This window comes from Pantherophis guttatus, chromosome 4 (assembly GCF_059756535.1).
Source record: "Pantherophis guttatus breed Tessera chromosome 4, ASM5975653v1, whole genome shotgun sequence".
Taxonomy (NCBI): domain Eukaryota; kingdom Metazoa; phylum Chordata; class Lepidosauria; order Squamata; family Colubridae; genus Pantherophis; species Pantherophis guttatus.
In genome coordinates, this window is record NC_142066.1 from 101266480 (window position 1) to 101284220 (window position 17741).

The 17741-nt window shown below is 33.5% G+C and overlaps 3 protein-coding genes across 16 annotated transcripts in view; 1 reads left to right on the forward strand and 2 right to left on the reverse strand.

Moving 5' to 3' along the window:
- Nucleotides 1–163, reverse strand: part of NEK11 (NIMA related kinase 11) — a 370526-nt gene extending 370363 nt beyond the window's left edge. For 2 of the 3 annotated variants that reach the window (XM_087894213.1, XM_087894214.1), the window contains exon 1: nt 22–163. The gene's annotated coding sequence lies outside the window, so the exon portion shown is untranslated. The remainder of the gene's footprint in view (nt 1–21) is intronic. The other variant, XM_034403974.3, reaches the window with a different exon arrangement.
- Nucleotides 164–221: 58 nt separating this feature from the next.
- Nucleotides 222–9296, forward strand: ASTE1 (asteroid structure-specific endonuclease 1). Its single transcript, XM_060685887.2, has 5 exons — nt 222–350; nt 2475–3805; nt 5136–5346; nt 6636–6831; nt 8777–9296. Exons 2-5 carry the CDS (start codon nt 2495–2497, stop codon nt 9063–9065), a joined length of 2007 nt encoding a protein of 668 aa, XP_060541870.1. The 5' UTR covers nt 222–350; nt 2475–2494; the 3' UTR covers nt 9066–9296.
- Nucleotides 9297–11551: 2255 nt separating this feature from the next.
- ATP2C1 (ATPase secretory pathway Ca2+ transporting 1) overlaps nt 11552–17741 on the reverse strand; it is a 139463-nt gene continuing 133273 nt past the window's right edge. For all 12 annotated transcript variants that reach the window (XM_060685880.2, XM_060685886.2, XM_087894210.1 and 9 more), the window contains 5 exons: nt 15651–15767; nt 14946–15093; nt 13682–13777; nt 13333–13474; nt 11552–12565 (listed from right to left, as the gene is read on the reverse strand). In XM_060685880.2, the coding sequence (XP_060541863.1) occupies nt 12432–12565; nt 13333–13474; nt 13682–13777; nt 14946–15093; nt 15651–15767 (637 nt within the window). In that variant the 3' untranslated portion in view covers nt 11552–12431. The remainder of the gene's footprint in view (nt 12566–13332; nt 13475–13681; nt 13778–14945; nt 15094–15650; nt 15768–17741) is intronic.

Here is a 17741-nt window from a genome sequence, read left to right on the forward strand (position 1 = left end):
ATTCAAAGTAAATTCATTTACTTTGTCCATCATACCGTACTGAGGGGGACATGAGGGTTATATCCTTCGCGTAGCTTCCCTCTCCCATTCCTCACAACCAACACCTGCCTTGTTCTCTTCTCCCAATAAAGTTCGCCTTCTTCCGCTTCTTCAGTGTTTAGGCTTTGTTGCTAGGTGAGGGCGCGCTGCGGTGGGAGCAGCTATGCTTCCGTATCCTGGCTGAGGAATTCTGGGAATTAAAGTTCACACATCTTTCTCAACACGGTACTGTACAGACTGCCGATGACGTAGGTAGTGCGGCCGCTTCCTCCATTCTAAAAGCCGAGAGCTCAAGAGTGGTTTATGCGGAGGTACGTTGTCCAGGAGGTTAGTGGTGGGTCCGTCCACCACGGTTCTCATCAGACGTTCGCCTCTCAGCGTCTTTAGAATTAAAGTGTTCGGTAATCCGGCGCTCAATATGTCTACTGGGTCAAAACGTATAATTAGAAACATGGGTTAGGGACGCTTCCGATGTTGCTGGGAATAGAATTGCAAGGTTTTCTTTGCTTGCAAACTTACTAGGCAGCTGGAAATTCAACAGAATTCCAAGTTTATGCCAAATAAAACAATTTGCAAAACTTCACTCCGTTATGGAGTTGTACTGTAAAAATACAAGAGAATCCGGACAAAAAGCGATGGCTTTCCTAAAGGAAGGACACCAAGAAGAAAGACTTAATTTCTAGTGTTAAACAAAGGGCTTCTTCAGAGTTACATTTAATCTTAATTTCCACTTTTGTTTTCAACCTCTATTCACCCGTCTGTTTTAAAAGAGGCCCGCAAGTCAGAAAGCTAAGGGTTGACGGCGTTCATTCAGGGTTTGGTTGGCTATTTCCATTGCATGTAGCCCAGACATACAGACAAAGATATATTTCAGTTCCTTGAAGAATCAAAAGCTTACAACACTGATTTATCAAAGGTTGCATTTATTTTAAGAATTGTAATCTGCAATAAATTTTGATGTGCTGGCAATTGCGTAGGGAAGGTGTTTTCAGTCATTTGGAAATTGGATCATGATTTAAACAAAATGCTTTTTCTGAAACTACCTGTGAAAAAACATGGGTGGAGTGGTGTTGGAATCAACTAGACTTGACTATATTACAAAGGCGGGAAGTTTGTGATTAGTATATATGTAGCACCTGAATTTTATTAATTTATATTCTGCCTTTGTTATTTATACACATAACTCAAGATGGCAAACATCCAACACATTTTCCTCTTCCTATTTTGCTCACAACTCTGTGAGGTGAATTGGGCTGAGAAAGAATGATTAATCCAAGATCACTCAGCTGGCTGTCATGGCTAAGGTGGGACTTGAAGTTATGATCTTTTGTTTTCTCACCTGGTACCTTAACTTCTAGGCCAAATTGGCTCACAATGTAAGGCATCATTCTTCCTCACTTCCAATTAAAATGGCCTCAACCACTTTTCCAGCAGAGCTCCTTTTGGATGATGCTCCCTTGAGATTGCTATATGTTTTTTTTCCCCAAGGACAAGGATGGATATATCTTTAAGTAAAAATTAAATAGTAAAAAAAAAAAATCTGCAGTGTTGCAGATAATCTAAGTCATTAAATTGAGGACTGTCTATATTGCATTTCTCCATCATTATAGTTTAACATGAAGCACATATATGACTACTTGGCAGCCTAAGCAGACAGGTTTCTGTTCCAATGAATTTATGAAGTAAAATGTAATGTGGGGTAAATAGAGGAGGGATATGAAGAGTTTATATTTAACCTTACTACAATAGAATATGGGAACTACTATTTATGGCATATGGCAGTAGACAACACTAGCTTCCCAAAGTAATTCTAAAAACTGATGTCATAATATTTTGCTTATGGAATAAAAAGCCATGGAAATTGCTTGTACCAGGAGCTTTAGATCAAAGTATTTTTTTTCTGGTGATTGATACATACAATAAACTCTCAGTTTAACATCTAATGAAGGGAAGGAGTGTCTGTTAAACCCAAATGTCTGTTAAAGGAGAATGACTAGGGAAATCAGGAAGTCCTGAAGATCTGGGATTGCCACAAACCCAGACACTGCTAAACATGCTTGAGGAAGCATCTTTATTTCTAGCCTGAAGCCCTAGCTTCCTAATAGCCTCATGAAATTTTGCATAAAGATGGTTGCCAAAACAGTTTTGCAGTGGTAATGGGAACAGAAAGGACTCTGACTCTGTTGGGCTCATTTTGATGTAATTAGAAGTGTGATTTTTTTGAAGCTCAGTAGGTTACTCCAAATGAATACATTTCAGTTGGCTTTATCCTTACAGCAACAAGTCCATCATGCATGTGAATTTTAGTCACTAATACAATTGCTTTCTCATGGTGTTCAAATACTTTTAACTGCAGTATCAAATAATTAATCAATGTTGCCCAATTAATTTCACACCTTGTGCTTTTTCTTTGAAATATTTTTTTTCTTTTACAGGGGCACTCCAGCTAATAAGAATGGGCATTCATGGCCTAATGAGTTATGTAGGAGAACATAGTGAGTTCTTTGTTGATCTGCAGCTGAGAAACACAGATGTAATAATTGATGGAAATAATTTGTATCATCGTCTTTATTTTGATTCAAATCTGGATATCCGGCATGGTGGGGATTATGATTCTTTTACAGATATCACATGTCAGTTTTTTCAGTCATTGGCTGTGTGCCACATAAAGCCATATGTTGTGCTGGATGGAGGTAATGATGCATCTGATAAAAAATTTGCAACTTTAAAGGAACGAGCTCAGGAAAAGATCCAGGCGGCCCATTCACTTTCTCATGGTGGTGGTGGAAGTGTATTGCCTTTGCTTGTCAGAGAGGTCTTCAAGCAGATTCTAACTGAACTACAAGTGCCTTTTGTACAGTCATTTTCAGAGGCAGACAGGGATATTGTATCTCTAGCCAATCACTTGAGTTGCCCTGTGTTAACTTTAGATAGTGATTTTTTCATTTTTGACCTCCAATCAGGCTATTGTCCTCTAAATTATTTTCAGTGGAGAAATCTTTGTAAATGTATAGACTCAAAAGAATGCTACATCCCAACACGGTGTTTCTCATTAGAAAGATTTTGTAGACATTTTAGCAATATGAACAAAACCCTGCTGCCTCTATTTGCAGTAATGAGTGGCAATGACTACATAAATCTGCCAACTATGGAAGTGTTCTTTAGTAAAATACAGCTTCCTATAGAGAAATCCCGGCAGAAGAGAAAAAAGCATGACCGCATTCAGGGATTGCTGAACTGGTTATCTCATTTTGCTGATCTTTCTGAAGCAATGGAAAATGTATTGAAGTATTTTAAAAAGCATGAAAAAGAAGACATACGACAGCTTCTCTCTTCTTTCATGGGAGAATATGAACCATCTAATGTCAACCTCAAAGATTTTTTCCAGAGTGGTATGTATGAATCTGAGGAAATGAAGAAATTAAAATTACCACAGTGGATTGCAACACACTTAATTAAAGGACATCTAGCACCATTTGTTAGTGATGCTCTTATATTAAGAAGAACAATCCTTCCTGTTCAGGTGGAGAATATGCAGAGAAATAGTGCTCATTCCATAGCTCTGCCAATTAGACAAGCTATCTATTGGTTACTGTTGAACATTTCACCAAGTTCCCTTAGTCCCTCTTTGAACAAACAAACAACTTCATTTCCTCCTGTCTTCTATGAATTTGATAGACTCCAAAAATCACTCAAGAAATCATCTGTTTGTGTAGCAGAATTGGCACAGAAATTTCCAGATGGTCAGTTGGCTACATTAAATGAGGTAAATACTCAAAATGATGTACTTAAACATTTCCAATACAGAAAACATATGAAACATACTGGGCAGATTGATAACTATCACTTTTGAAATCATTTTTTAAAGTTAGATTTGACTTCTATAACTGAAGATACATATTGAAAAGCATGAACAATCCTGCTGATATTTAATGATGTTGATGCTTAATGCCCTGAGAGATAGCAAGCAGTTCTCTTGACTCCAATTCTTTTTTTCTATCTATGGCTAGCAAAATAATATACATTTATGCTTTTCATATATATTACACAACTTTTCAGAATCCCTTCTACATTGAAGAAGCTAGGAAAAAATATTTGCCATGGTTGCAGAACATATCTTAGTGTAAAATTTGGAATGCTCTTGCAAAAATTTCTATCACTGACTTCTAAAAAGAGACATGTACTGTAATTAATGGATATATTAAATAAATGATATAATCAAGAATGTTTCAGTAACCCGCGAGAAAGGCTTTCCATTAAAACTTTGTTTTCTGGATTTCTCTAAATAGTTTTCTTATAAATCCTTGACTGCAAAGGAAATTCTATCACAAAATTTATAAAGAGATATCTGTGATAGTATTTTGCAATAAAAAAGAAAAAATATTGTGGGACATCAAAGACTAAAGCTTTATTAAAGTAGATCTCAATACATTTAATCAGAAGTACAGAGTGAATTGAATACGGAGAGAAGAACTCTGTGGTTCAGCAGATAGGGTATACAAAGACAATTGTTTTGGGGGAGATTACAGAAATGAAAATTTTCAATAAAAATATTTAACAGTTTTTGCACTACATTATTTTTGCCATTTTTTTGGTACCAAAACTTTATGGGAGTCCAGCATTCCATAAATGCCAATGAATCTATTCTGTGACTTTTATTGTCCTGAGAAATAAGTATATTTACATTTTTTAAAGGAAGTAATGGGAAGATCGAAACAGTGACTTTGAAAATAATTTGTGATTGATATCTATCAAAATTTGCAAAATTTATTCAGAAGTCCCCTTTAATTATTGCTGATAACTGAAGAATGCAGCAGAATTCCTTATGGGATATGAATGACATAAAAGAGCAATATTTGGGGTGGGGGAAGGGATTGAGAGTAATTTACTAAGGTAGAATGTTTATTATTATTAATAATTTTCTCAACTCCCCAAAATAAGCGAAGTGGAAGAACTAATCATATACAAGTATTAATATTTCTGTAAAGAATCTCACTTTGAATTTGTAGATCCACTGAATAAAATTATAAAAAGTTTAAAATTAAAATTACTTAGGAAACAGTATTTTTCAAGAAAGCTTTATCATTTATTTGTAGACACCCATCGCAGAGCGCCTTCTATTTTTTTTCAAGACATTCAGAGTATCAGCCTGTATCCTTGAACCAGTTCCTTGTTTGCTGCAGCTCCCTATGGCTGCAATCTGTTACTGGACCCAGTTTTCAGAACCCAAAGTGACACTACGGCACATCAAGGCTTTACTTCTTGGAGTAACATTTGGAGAATTAGATAAGATGTTGCACATTTCAGGTAGGTATAGAGAGGATCAGGTTTAGTTGACACATGGATTTTTCCAGCTATTTCAGCCAAAGGCAATAGTTCATTTGGTTCAATTTTGTTGGTATCTGATATATTTTAAGTAAAATTATGAAATGCATGTCAACAGGTTTTGTATTATGTAAGCAACTTCATATATATTTTAAGTAAAATTATGAAATGCATGTCAACAGGTTTTGTATTATGTAAGCAACTTCATATTAAAATACTTCATAAGAAGTTGGGCAAAACATTCAGTGTTATAAATATCCAGTCCAACTTTTCCTAAGTGGTTACTGTTTCAGAAATTATAAATTATTCTTCCAAGTAATAGTGGAATTTTTACTGCTCCTGTTTTTGTTTTACTGCTCCTGTTTTTGTTTTTAATCATGCTCAGATTACACCGCGGAGCATGAAGGAGCTTTCTTTCTGATCCAGATTAGTCAATCCTATTTCAGGATATCCAATAGTGTGGGCTAATCATGTGAGACATTGGTAACAATGTGGTATGGTGAGGAATTGCAGGCTAGAAGCCACCTGACTAAAAGAAATGTTTTTACTTACTCTCCAAATAAAAATATGGAAATCATTATAGAAATTTAACATCTAATATTTAAAGCTCATGTAAGAATACTGAAGAATTTGATATTTGTATTATGCATCTCATTAGAATTGTATTCCTCCTGGAATATAACTGATGAAGCTTCCAGGATAGGAAACAAAACGTCTTTTTCCTCAAAAATCAGTCCAGTTGCTTTAAAAAAAAAAACATTTGATACAACCATAAAAGATGTAAATTTGTGAAATTAAAAGGAAGGGAGATGATATATCCCATAAATGAAAGTCTGATCTGCAATTGAGTTGATGACATGCATATTTATTTAATTTTTGTATCATGGTTCTTAGTCCATGTGTGCATTAATATCTGTGTGCATGTTGCCTACTTAACAGAAGTAGTAGAAAAGAGAAAAAGTCATCAATACTGTATGAGGGAAAGAAAAATACAATTATTTAAAGTAAGGCAACTACAGCTTCGGTATAGGAAGAGTATAGTATAGCAAATGGATACTTTTCACAGTCTCCCTGGGAAAAACTGTTTTGAGAAGGGATTTTAAAGATGGTAATTATAGGATGTTAAATAAGCTGTTCATGAAAAAAATAAGGATGGGCTATGATTTTGATATTCTAAAAATTTAGAAACTTGGTATCCATTCTTACTTAGTATGCATTCAATGAAAATAAAATCATTCAGGGTTCAGGAAAATTTTTTCTTTCATATCTAGATCCTGAAACACCACATGCTGAGGTCAATAAAATTGTACATGACCAGTTCTTAAAATGGAAAGAAAAGAAATCCCCAAAAGATTATTTGGAATTAGATGTTGCACACACTTTCTGCCAATGGCAGTGCTGCCTGCAAGCAGGATTGTATCTCAACCAGCTGCTTTGTAGACCTCTCCCTGAACCAGATCTTACACGGTAGGTATCCCCAAGACGTCAAATTTGTATGTGTTTATTCTAAAGGATGCTCCTCTAATTTCAATACAATATTAGGATGTGCATATAAAAATGTTATTCAGAGGTTCAGACTTTTTTCAAAAGTATAGTTGTAATTCATCAAATTGATTGCACATTTGTGGTATTGTACTGTTTCTGTACTTTTCAGGCAGGTAAGGGGTGTTGGATTAACAACTTCTAGTAGCAACAGTATTTTCTACGATCACAAAGCCAAAAATGCTATTATATAAAGCTAAATTTTTTCAGTAGCAAATTTGAAGAAAACAGTATAAATAATTGAATGAAAAATAGAATATACAACTACTATGGAGTCCTTGGTGCTCTCTGAGCTTGTTTGTTTGTTTGTTTGTTTGCTTGCAGATGTTTCATTACTTGACTAAGTAACATCATCAGTTTCCCTGATGTCAGATAATGAAATGTTTGCAAGCAAAAATGCAAATAAGCTCAGAGAGTGCCAATGACTCCACAGTTCAACCCTGAGCAATAGATATTTGCTTCTATTTTCTAGAACCACTACTTGCCAACAGTATCACTTTCTGAATTGTATATATCGCTAGTAGCATTTGTTAAGCATATCAGTTTAGCTTTTTCTTTTTTCAAAGATTGTTCATAGTTTGCTTTTGGGAAATCCATGATAATGAACGTATTTTTAAACAACCTATTTTCTTTCTAATCTTTTATAATTCCATTATGAGCAACTGTTCAAGATTCAACATACAAGCATGCTTCCACATCTTATTTACAGATTTGCATTAAAAATTTCAGAATGTCAAGAGTAAATGAAGCACAATGGTTTGCTTCAGTTCAAATAGTTGGCCATACCCCATTCTGATGCCATGGTTTAATTTTTCAATTCCAGACAGGTTTTTATAGTGCTTATTTCTTACCTAGATGTAATGGAATTTTCTCATAGAAATTTTAAAAAGTATGGGAGATAAGTCTCATTCTAAAATGTAGAATAATCCTCATAAGAACAATATCTTTAGTTCTTTTTTTGAAACCTGACCTAAAAACAGGTCACTCTATTACCCATCTCCCAATGATTGATGCTACTGAATAGGGATGTTCAATACTCATTGATTTGAGATACATATCTAAAATTCTGTTTTCATTTTGTCATTATGGGATACTGAGTGTAGATTAATGAGAAAAAAAATGAATTTCAACAACTGTAGAATCAGGCTGCAGCATAACAAAGTTGAAAAAAGTGGAGGTTTTTTGTTTTGCTTTAATTTATATGCCGCCCTTCTCCGGAGACTCAGGGAGGCTTACAATGCGTTAAGCAATAGCCTTCATACTTTTGTATATTTATACAAAGTCAGTTTATTGCCCCCACAATCTGGGTCCTCATTTTACCTACCTTTGAAAGGATGGAAGGCTGAGTCAACCTTGAGCCTGGTGAGATTCGAACTTGCAGTAATTGCAAGCAGCAGATGTTAATTACAGTGCTTTAGTCCACTGTACCATAGGCTCTTGGTACTAAATACTTTGTGAATGCACTGTAGCATTTTCCCAAACAAGATTTCCCAAACAAGGTTTTAATTATAGTGTTTATATAAAACCCAGTTAGGGCACAGCAAGTTCGAAAACCTTGGAAAGTTAAAACCAGCAAACCTAGCTAATTCTGGAATGGAACACCAATAGGAAATTCCAGAACTGGAAGATCGATTTGGAAAGTGTGAAACATCTCAGAAAAAAACGGTAGCAAGCCACTTCCATATTATTACATAAAACAAAGCTTTAGTTCAGCTTAATGCAAGGGAGTTTACTTCTAAGACAAATCTGAAAAGGCGTTCCTTTGATTGATTGATTGGTTGGTTGGTTGGTTGGTTGATTTGGTGTGGTTTTTAACACATAGCTTCAAGTTCTCCTATACAAAACCACTTTTCTTTTTCAACTTTGACAGGCTTTATAATGGGACCCTTGTCCATAGGTTGTATCATCAGCTTAAATCCAGTTCCACACCAGAGAACCTCCTCAGTACATACCCAAAGATTTACAAACTTTACTGCAGCATGGTACAGATAATCAAAGATTCAACACCATCAGGTTTCTTTCAGAAGAAATCAAAATCCCAAAGGAAAAAGAATAAGAAAATTGTTAATAAATTGCCAGAGACACAAGAAAGAACCATGATGGACACTCTATCTTTCTGTAGTACTAACAGATTTGCAACATTGGCAATAGAGAACTGAAAGCTCAGTATTCCAGATTGGTTGTTGATATTTATCTATCTTTCGGTTTGAGAAGTTATTTCTCAAAAGAATTAAATAAGTAATGTTATTACAATGGGTTTATTCCTTTGGTAATTAAGGAACATGAAAAATTGCTGAATTGTTTCTAATAATGGATAAATTTTCAGAAGATATTTAAAAAACGAATCTTACTTTGGAAATGTTTTTTGAAATATATTTCAAAGATGCCTACCTTTGCCATCTTTTTCATTGTTTTGTTGTATGTGTTTATACATTTAAGGAAATTATTTACCTTATTTATGTTGTAATACCGTTAGGGTTGCCAGGTCTGCTTCCAAAAAATAGCGGACAAGCGGGGGGGGGGGGTGTTAAGTAGTAAAAAAATAAAAAAAAATTACAATTAAATTATATATTTTCTTACAAACATTTTAACACTTATTAAAATAATCACTTCAAAACTTTACTTAAAATTCAAAACATCAAATATATTATAATAATATGTAAAATATTAAATTACATTTTACTTTGCTGTCGTGTATTTTTTATTTGACTGCGCAGCTTTGATCAATTCTTTGTGTTTAAGGAATAATTCTTTAATTTCAATACAATGTTGAGAAATATTAAAAAATATACAAAATTCACTTTGAACTGATGGTACAAGCAGTTGGTTACGTTCGTCAGTCCACAAATTTCCCATGACGCTGAAAATTCGTTCAACGTTTGCATTTGATACCGGAATTGATGCACAATACTGGAACAGTATTCAGTAAACTCGGAGCTGGCTCTTTCTTGAAAAAGTATGTCCACTTATCAAGGGATGAATCGCCCTGCAGATGAACATAAACTTCTTCTAAGGCAGAAATTTCATCGAAGAAAGTGTTGGGTGGAAGTTCTTCTCGCCATGGTGATAATCAGATATTCGTCATTTCTTCTAAAGTTGGAGGATTATTGCGATCAATTAGATTGAAACAACTTAGCGTCTCATATACTGAATCGGTGAAATTATACCACTTTTCTAGGTACGCAATGACTCTTTGATACACGTTGATGGCTTCTTTCTTGAACTTTTGCACGGCATTCTCAGGCAAATGTTTTTTACGTAAGGCAAATAAAACTTTCATTCCAAAAAATTGCTCATTGTATTTTTTTTGCAAAGAATCACGCAGCTTACACATGATAATGTGAAGATCATATGCAAGAATTTTCTTGTTTCCAGCTTCAGTAGGGTGTCTTGCATTATTGACATGAAGAAGTGCGTGAAATATAAATACAATTCTGAAATTGTTGGTTCATCATCCTTTGCGAGTTCATTTTCCTGATCCGAAATAAGGTTCCAGATAACCTTGTGGCACTCATCAGATCCAAGAGAAATAAAATACGATTTTAGAGGTCTCCAGTTTAAAAGAAGTTTTTCGACCGCTTTAAACAAACTTAACCAACGTGTTGGAACATGGTGCAAAACTTCATGGAATTTTGACTCGCAAAACTTACGTACCATTTCATCATAAAGCTTCTGAATAAAAAAAATGTCCACTAATTTGTGAAAAAAAAATAGTGAACATAATGTGAAAAAAGTGGACTGTCCACTCAAATAGTGGACACCTGGCAACCCTAAATACCGTAGATATTTTTATTTTTATTTTTTTTTGCTCTACATATTTTGCAAATCTTACTGAATTGTAAGGCTGCAATGGGATATATTAATGAAGAAATAGAGAAAAAAGCAGAACCATTGCAAAAGAGACACCTTAGCCCAGGAATGTACGGAAAATTGAGGAAGAGATTGAAACTGTCATAATCACATTAGGTATAAATTGATCTGAAGAATTATTTTAACAGGCTCTCAAGACTCTGTTACATTACCCTACTAGCAGTAAAGCTCTTTTCAGAAATCCAAATGATACTTGTTTTCTGAATTTCATAGATTAAAAAATAAATAAATAAAATATAGAAGTCTGCTTTTTAAAGGCTTTTTAAAAAAGATCAGAAATCTGAGTATCAAAAGACTGACGTGCAAGAAAGACATGGTTTAAAATTCTTCTGCTGAATTAAAGAAAAATGTACAGTAATAGTGGTTTCTATCAGCCATTCAAGGTTAATCAGGAAACAAACTCCACAAGCAGTAGTGGAACTCTGCTTGCCAGATAAAATAACAAACTTGTGCCATGGACTGAATTTCTCTTTTTATACATAGAAAATTAAAGTAAGGTAATTCTAAATTGCTTGTTCACCTTCTCTCTTTGGGGGCTAAGCTGCTATTTATGTAACCCTCTTGCATTTCCCCTTCAAGTTTATATTAATAGTCCTGTACTGTGTCTCTGTAAAGTCAGATAATAAATTTATCTCTGTGATGAAAAGAAGTATATCTTTGAGTACAACCTACCAGATAACATTGATGTGAGTACGCTATGGTGTTTGTGTCCTACATTTGGGCCTCCCAAGATATTTGATTGGATGCTGTTAGAATAGAATGTGGAATGGATAGATTTTTGGCCTACAAATCTTTAATTTGAAAGACAGGGAGTAGAGGGACAATTGAAAAGCATGAGTTAGTAACTTTGATTAAATAAAACATTTAGATTACCATGGAAGTAAAAAACAATTTTGTGATCCAGTTCTACATAAAATACAATCACATATTTTAAGAAAAGCAAACATTTACTTGAAAATTGCAATATAGACTTTTCAATCACAAAAAGAAAGAAAAGACAGTGATCTGACAGTTACATCCTGTGCAAAAAAGGATCAGGATACAAAAAACCCATGGTACACAATGCAGAATAATGGAAATAAATACAGGAGCTGAAAAATGACACTCTTGTAATTCAGTCTAGGTAATTCAATCTAGATCAGGGCTGTCAAACTTGCGACCCAAGGGCTGGATGCACCATGCGCTGGCCATGCCCATTCCTGGTTGAGTGAAGGGAGGAAAAGTCCTGATATATCACATAACGCTGCAAGTTTGACCCCCTGATCTAGATAAATGGAATGCCTCAAATATTTCCATTATCAAATCCCATCACCTTCACCATAAAACTTATTTCATCTAATTTATATTTCTATAGACATACTTCTGTTAACAAAAAAAGGTGTGCCAAACTCTTGACATAGGTTTCTTTTTAAAGTAGTCTTTCTCATATTACAAAGTTCCATCAATCTGGAAAGTAAAATTACCTTTGAGGGGAAAAAAAATTACCAAAGTTGCATAATTTATTACTCCCTATCTGGAAGTTTAGAATTAAACAGTCTTTAATTTTACCAAAGTTCATTATCTTTCAGGGAAAAGGGTTTGTCAAAAGCCCTTTATATTGTTTCTCCCTTGTACATAAACAGCAGTTTCTAGTTACGCAAAGAATGCAATGTGCATCATACGTCGAGAAACGATCCCAAGTGTTGTGATCTACCATGCTTTTGGGTCTTCTCCCTGCTTTTTTCAACCTTCTTTATGATCTCTGATATTATACACACGGAAGAGGTAAGGCCCAGAAGAAACTGCAAATCTAAAAATAAATGAAAACACGGCTTTACAATTCAGTTACAAGAAAGAAGCTATAGTTTGCCTACTTTTTAAATAACTAAAAGGACTGATATAAGATTGGGTTTTTAATTTTAAAGGGTTACAATTTTTTCTTTAGGACTACTGAAAAGTTCAAAATTATTTTTAATGTACATTAAATTGTTTTGGACAATTGATCCTTTCAACAGTTTTCCAAAAAATCTCTGTGTCCTGAGTCTAATAACAGAAGTTGGTCAGAGGAACAGATCAATGCTGTTCTCAGAGCAAGCTAATTTTAATGAAGTACCACAAGCTCATTTTGCTGAACAGTCCAAAGAATAGAAGGGACCTCCTGGTTTCCCATTTGTGAACATGCAAGAGTGCTCAGTTTGCATGCTTTATTCACTCCTATCCTTCAGACCCTAATTCGAAATAAATCATAATTTGTTATTTTTTAGCTGGGCAATCTGCCTACAAATTGTAAAAGAAAAACTGCGACATGAAGAAAGAAGAATGGATAAAGCTGTTCCCTCACTTTTAATTCATGTAATGCTGAATGTGCAAGAAGAAAGAGGAAGAAATAACTTCAGGGAACAAATTTAGTAAGAGAGAAACGGAAAAAATATAATTAAAAAGGATAAAAAACAAGATTCTAATGCAAAATATGCTGCTTTATATACAGTTTTATACATGCTTGAATGCCTTACTAATTCAACACATCAAAACTAAAAAAATTCATTCTAAGAACAAAACATGGCTATCCTTCCTTACCTGTAATGCTTAGACTTTCTGTCTGAAAAACTTTCTGAAGTGGAGGGGAATAGATTACCAGCAACTGACCCATTATAGAGCCAAGAACTGCATAACAGAACATCTTGTTGCTGCAAAGTCCAATCTCAAACACCGATTTAGTCTGGAAGTTAAAAAAAAAATCCAGTTATTTATTCTATAGTTAATTGAAAGCAAAATTCTTAGTAAACTAAATATAACAAAATATTTTTTCTATAAACTCCATAGAAATGTGAGCTAACTATGGTCTTAAACATACTACTGATGATTTATGTATCTTAAGTTTTTCCAAAAATATTATATAAAATTTTCAAATCCGATGAACACATACCTGAGATCTAGAACTCAATGCATTAAACATATCAAAAAATACAAAGCAAGTGAAAGTCATTGTTGTATCTCTGGGTGTTATAACATTGTCTCGTAGCTGCCAAAAAATAAAAAAACAAAAATCTTAATTTATAAATTTATAAAGTTCAATAATAGTTTATGAAAACATTTTGAATGTAACTTTTCCTCAGGATTTGAAATATTAGTATCATAAAGAATATTTAACTTTGGGGACTTCCCACTTGGTTGATTTGGGAGCGTAATGCTACTACTAATAATAACTAACAATAATAATATGGTGATGATTATGATGATTATATCCATTTACTTCAAGTGCTTTGTGCAGCTCTGTTACAAGAACAATACTGATTTTCAGGCTTTCATCCTAAATTGTGCACCTGCTCAATCCAGAAAGTGCTACTCCATCCAGAGTCAAAGATAAAGAATCAGCTGATTGTGTGTGTGTGTGTGTGTGTGTGTGTGTGTGTTGTGTGTGTGTGTGTGAAAATAGCCACTCTGTCTTGCCAGGATCCTTCCCATTCAGACCATTAAGAGCTTTTAGCACTGCTAGCATCATCACTGCATCTGTTAGTATAGCTAACAATTCAGAATCTCCTTTATAAGTCAACAAAGTATTCCAAGTTTGTTTGACTAATCCCCCATTTTTTTTATTTCCATTTTCCCCCATTTTGTTTTACCTATTCTCAGACTGAAACCCAAACATCTACATAGAGTGTAGAGTTTTGTTTTGTGTTGTTATAATACACGATAACTATTTCTTTCAACATCATGTAATTATTTTAAAAAAAATAGGCTATGAATCTATAGAATCTCAAAAAATTGCATGCTGGTCTTTTTCAGGCCATATCCTTTTTTTAAAAAAAATCTGTCTTTAGTTAAAAATGAACTTCAGGAAAATTTAATTATCAAATGTACCAGCTGGCATTCGAATCTGATAGTTGTTATTTGAAGAGCTGCTAGAAGTTCCTTTTTTTAGAAGTTAATTATATATTTTTTGTATGACACGGTCCCATATTATTTCAATACTAATTTTGAAAATCTTTCTTCCCTTAGAAAACCAATATGCCATGGACATTTAAGGCTGTTATTCAAAAATCCAGAATCTATAGCTTTCTTGCTTGCACAGAACGTATTATATGGTTCTTTAAATCTCAGTCATAACCTATATAGTTTTATATTTGTATTTCCTGTCATGTAAACAATATTGCAAGTAAATGTTAGCATTACAAACAGATGGTTCCTACCTCTCTCCAGAAGACAAATAGTGTTCCACATACAATAATTACAGATGAAACTAGAATTTTACTAATCAGATTTTTGGTCAAAATGCTGTCCTTAACATTTCGTGGAGGTTTTCGGATAACATCTTTATCTACAGGCTCAACACCAAGACTAAAAATTAAGAAAGCAAATAATTTTATAGAAGTTTACCTTTATTAATATCACATAAATCATTTAATAATAAATTTGATATAAACTTAAGTGTAGGTGTATATTTGTCAATCAACTAATCAAAATAGGCTGAATCCAGACTAGATTAGTCACTGGAATAAATGAAATGTGAATGTGACTATTCTGGCTTTAATCCAATTAACTATCTGATACTATCTGCAAAATTTATTACCTATGCAATCTCACCATGTCAGTATTTTTTTAATACTGTACTGTACTGTACAGTACAGTATTTTTTTAATACTGTACTGTAATTTAGTAATTTTCTTCAAATGTCCTGCAGTCTACTTGTGATATTAAAAAGCAGTCTTTTGAAAATGATACAGAAATAAATATTTAATGCAACAATTTTGAAGTGCTAAACCAAAAATTTGATATAACTGCCTTTTGAATGGAGGAAATTGTAAAAAGTTCAACTACAGACTGCAAATTATATAAGAAATTTTTAAAAATGCATTAGCTTTAGTTATGCAACCCTGATACATTAAAAAAAGTACCTTTGAGCTGGAGGTCCATCCATGATAATATTGATCCATAAGATCTGCATAGCATTGAGAGGATTAGGAAAGTTCATTAATGTGGCCAATGAGATTAATGTCAATGCAGCTATACTCCTGTTGAAAAAAGTTATTTTAAACAGCTGTCAGCATAGCCAAAAAAAGGGAGGATGAGGGAGAATGTAGAACAGAAAAATATAATATAAATGAATAGCAAATAAATGTACATACACAATAAAAATCCAGTTGCTTTAAAGCAGATCACGTAAGTAGGGATGTTATTTGGGGCAATATAAATTATAGCTTTCGCATTCAGCAATTCAGAATTTACAGTATCCTTTGCTACTGAAATAGAGCCAATGATCGTTTTGTCTACTTGATAAGAATATGCATTTTGTAACAATTGAAATAAACTGGACTTTTTCATGTTTATAAGAAATCAAGGTTCCAGTGACAAAATATTCATGAACATTTAGTTTACGTATTAATATAGTGTTGAAACCTGTACTAATTTGAATATATGTATCAAATTTGAAGGCAATTCCAAACTTGGATATACTTCCAAATCTCTCCCAAAGCATTTTGATACATTATAAAATACACCGTGTTTTCCAACCTTGGCAACCTCTACTGTAAATGCATAGACTTTGACCTGCTTCCTGTGCAATTCTGAGAATTAAGTCCATATATCTGGAAGTTGCCAAAGTTGGGAAACAATATTATATAATTTCAAAAGGATGTTTGGAAGCTGTAACATATTACTTGATTCTTTTCTAGTCTATGCAAATTATGGCCAACTTTTTAAAAAAGTTATTTAAAAAGTTCCTGGTTTCTTTGTGTTGAAATCTATGCAATACTGTCAAAATGCAAAACGTTTGGTTTATTTTTAATCTTAATAACCACTACATTGATAACATGTTTATCTTGCCTCTTAGTCAAAAAAAAATAATCTACGTATGCTCCTTTACAAAAATCGGTGTAATTAAATATGTGTCCTCTGGCTCATAATAAATAAAACTCCAAAATGCAAACAGAAGACAGTAATAAGAGAAGTTGTCAGTTGTCTTGAAGCATGAATCAATATTTTATTTTCTGAGTCTATTCAGGTTTGCATTGCATCACAGCCTCTCCTTGAGTTCATTCACTTTTCTCCTTTCTGTAATTGAGACTTTCATTACTTTTGCTGCCTCTCCCCCAGATGATTCCTCAGAAACTTTTTTGATAGCATTTAAGGAAGATACCAACAGTTGACTCACAGCAGTTTACTACATTATTTTCCAACATACAACCATTCTTTGCTTTCTTTAAGGCTTATCATCAAGTGTGAATAGTACTGTGCTTTTTCTCATATGCACACATGCCTATATCAGAATTGAAACAAATAAACCTAATGCAGCAGAGGGAATGAGAGGTATCATAGATATTAGTCAGTATCATAGTAAGTTTCAAGACAGGTATGATGGTAGTGGTTTTTTCCATTCTCTGAATTCTGAGGTTTCATTTAGTACCTATAATTAATAAATCATCTAGCAGGAGCAATTTGTTATAAATAGAACACTGCTCCTTTTTACATAAAAGCATCAATTAATATTCAGAGAGTAATACTGTTATAGAGCTGCAAAAACAAGCTAGAAATCTATTGTAATTTCAAATTAACACATCTACTGTAGCAAAATCTACTGATATTTATATCAGATGGATGAACATATATCAAAAAATAAATGTTAAGTCTTCAAGTTATTAAACGTTAAGTCTTCAAGGTATTATATCTACCTCAAACAAAATATCTGTAGTTTTACTGTTTTCTATCATTTTAAGAACATTACTTAAGCAATAGGATGTGAAAAGAGCTTTGAGTATGAAAACATCTGAGTTTATTAAGTTTCATATCAAGCAGTTATGTAATAGGACCAACCACTTATACAGAAGTGAAGGTACTTTCAGAGGGCCTTATAAGCCCCATTCCTATTGAGCCCATCTGCTACAATGTGGGGAAAATACGTATCTTATCAGATTGATAAAACTATCCAATTCTATGACTAAAAGCTGAAAAAATCTACTGCATATCTTTTATCAATCCAACATTTATTA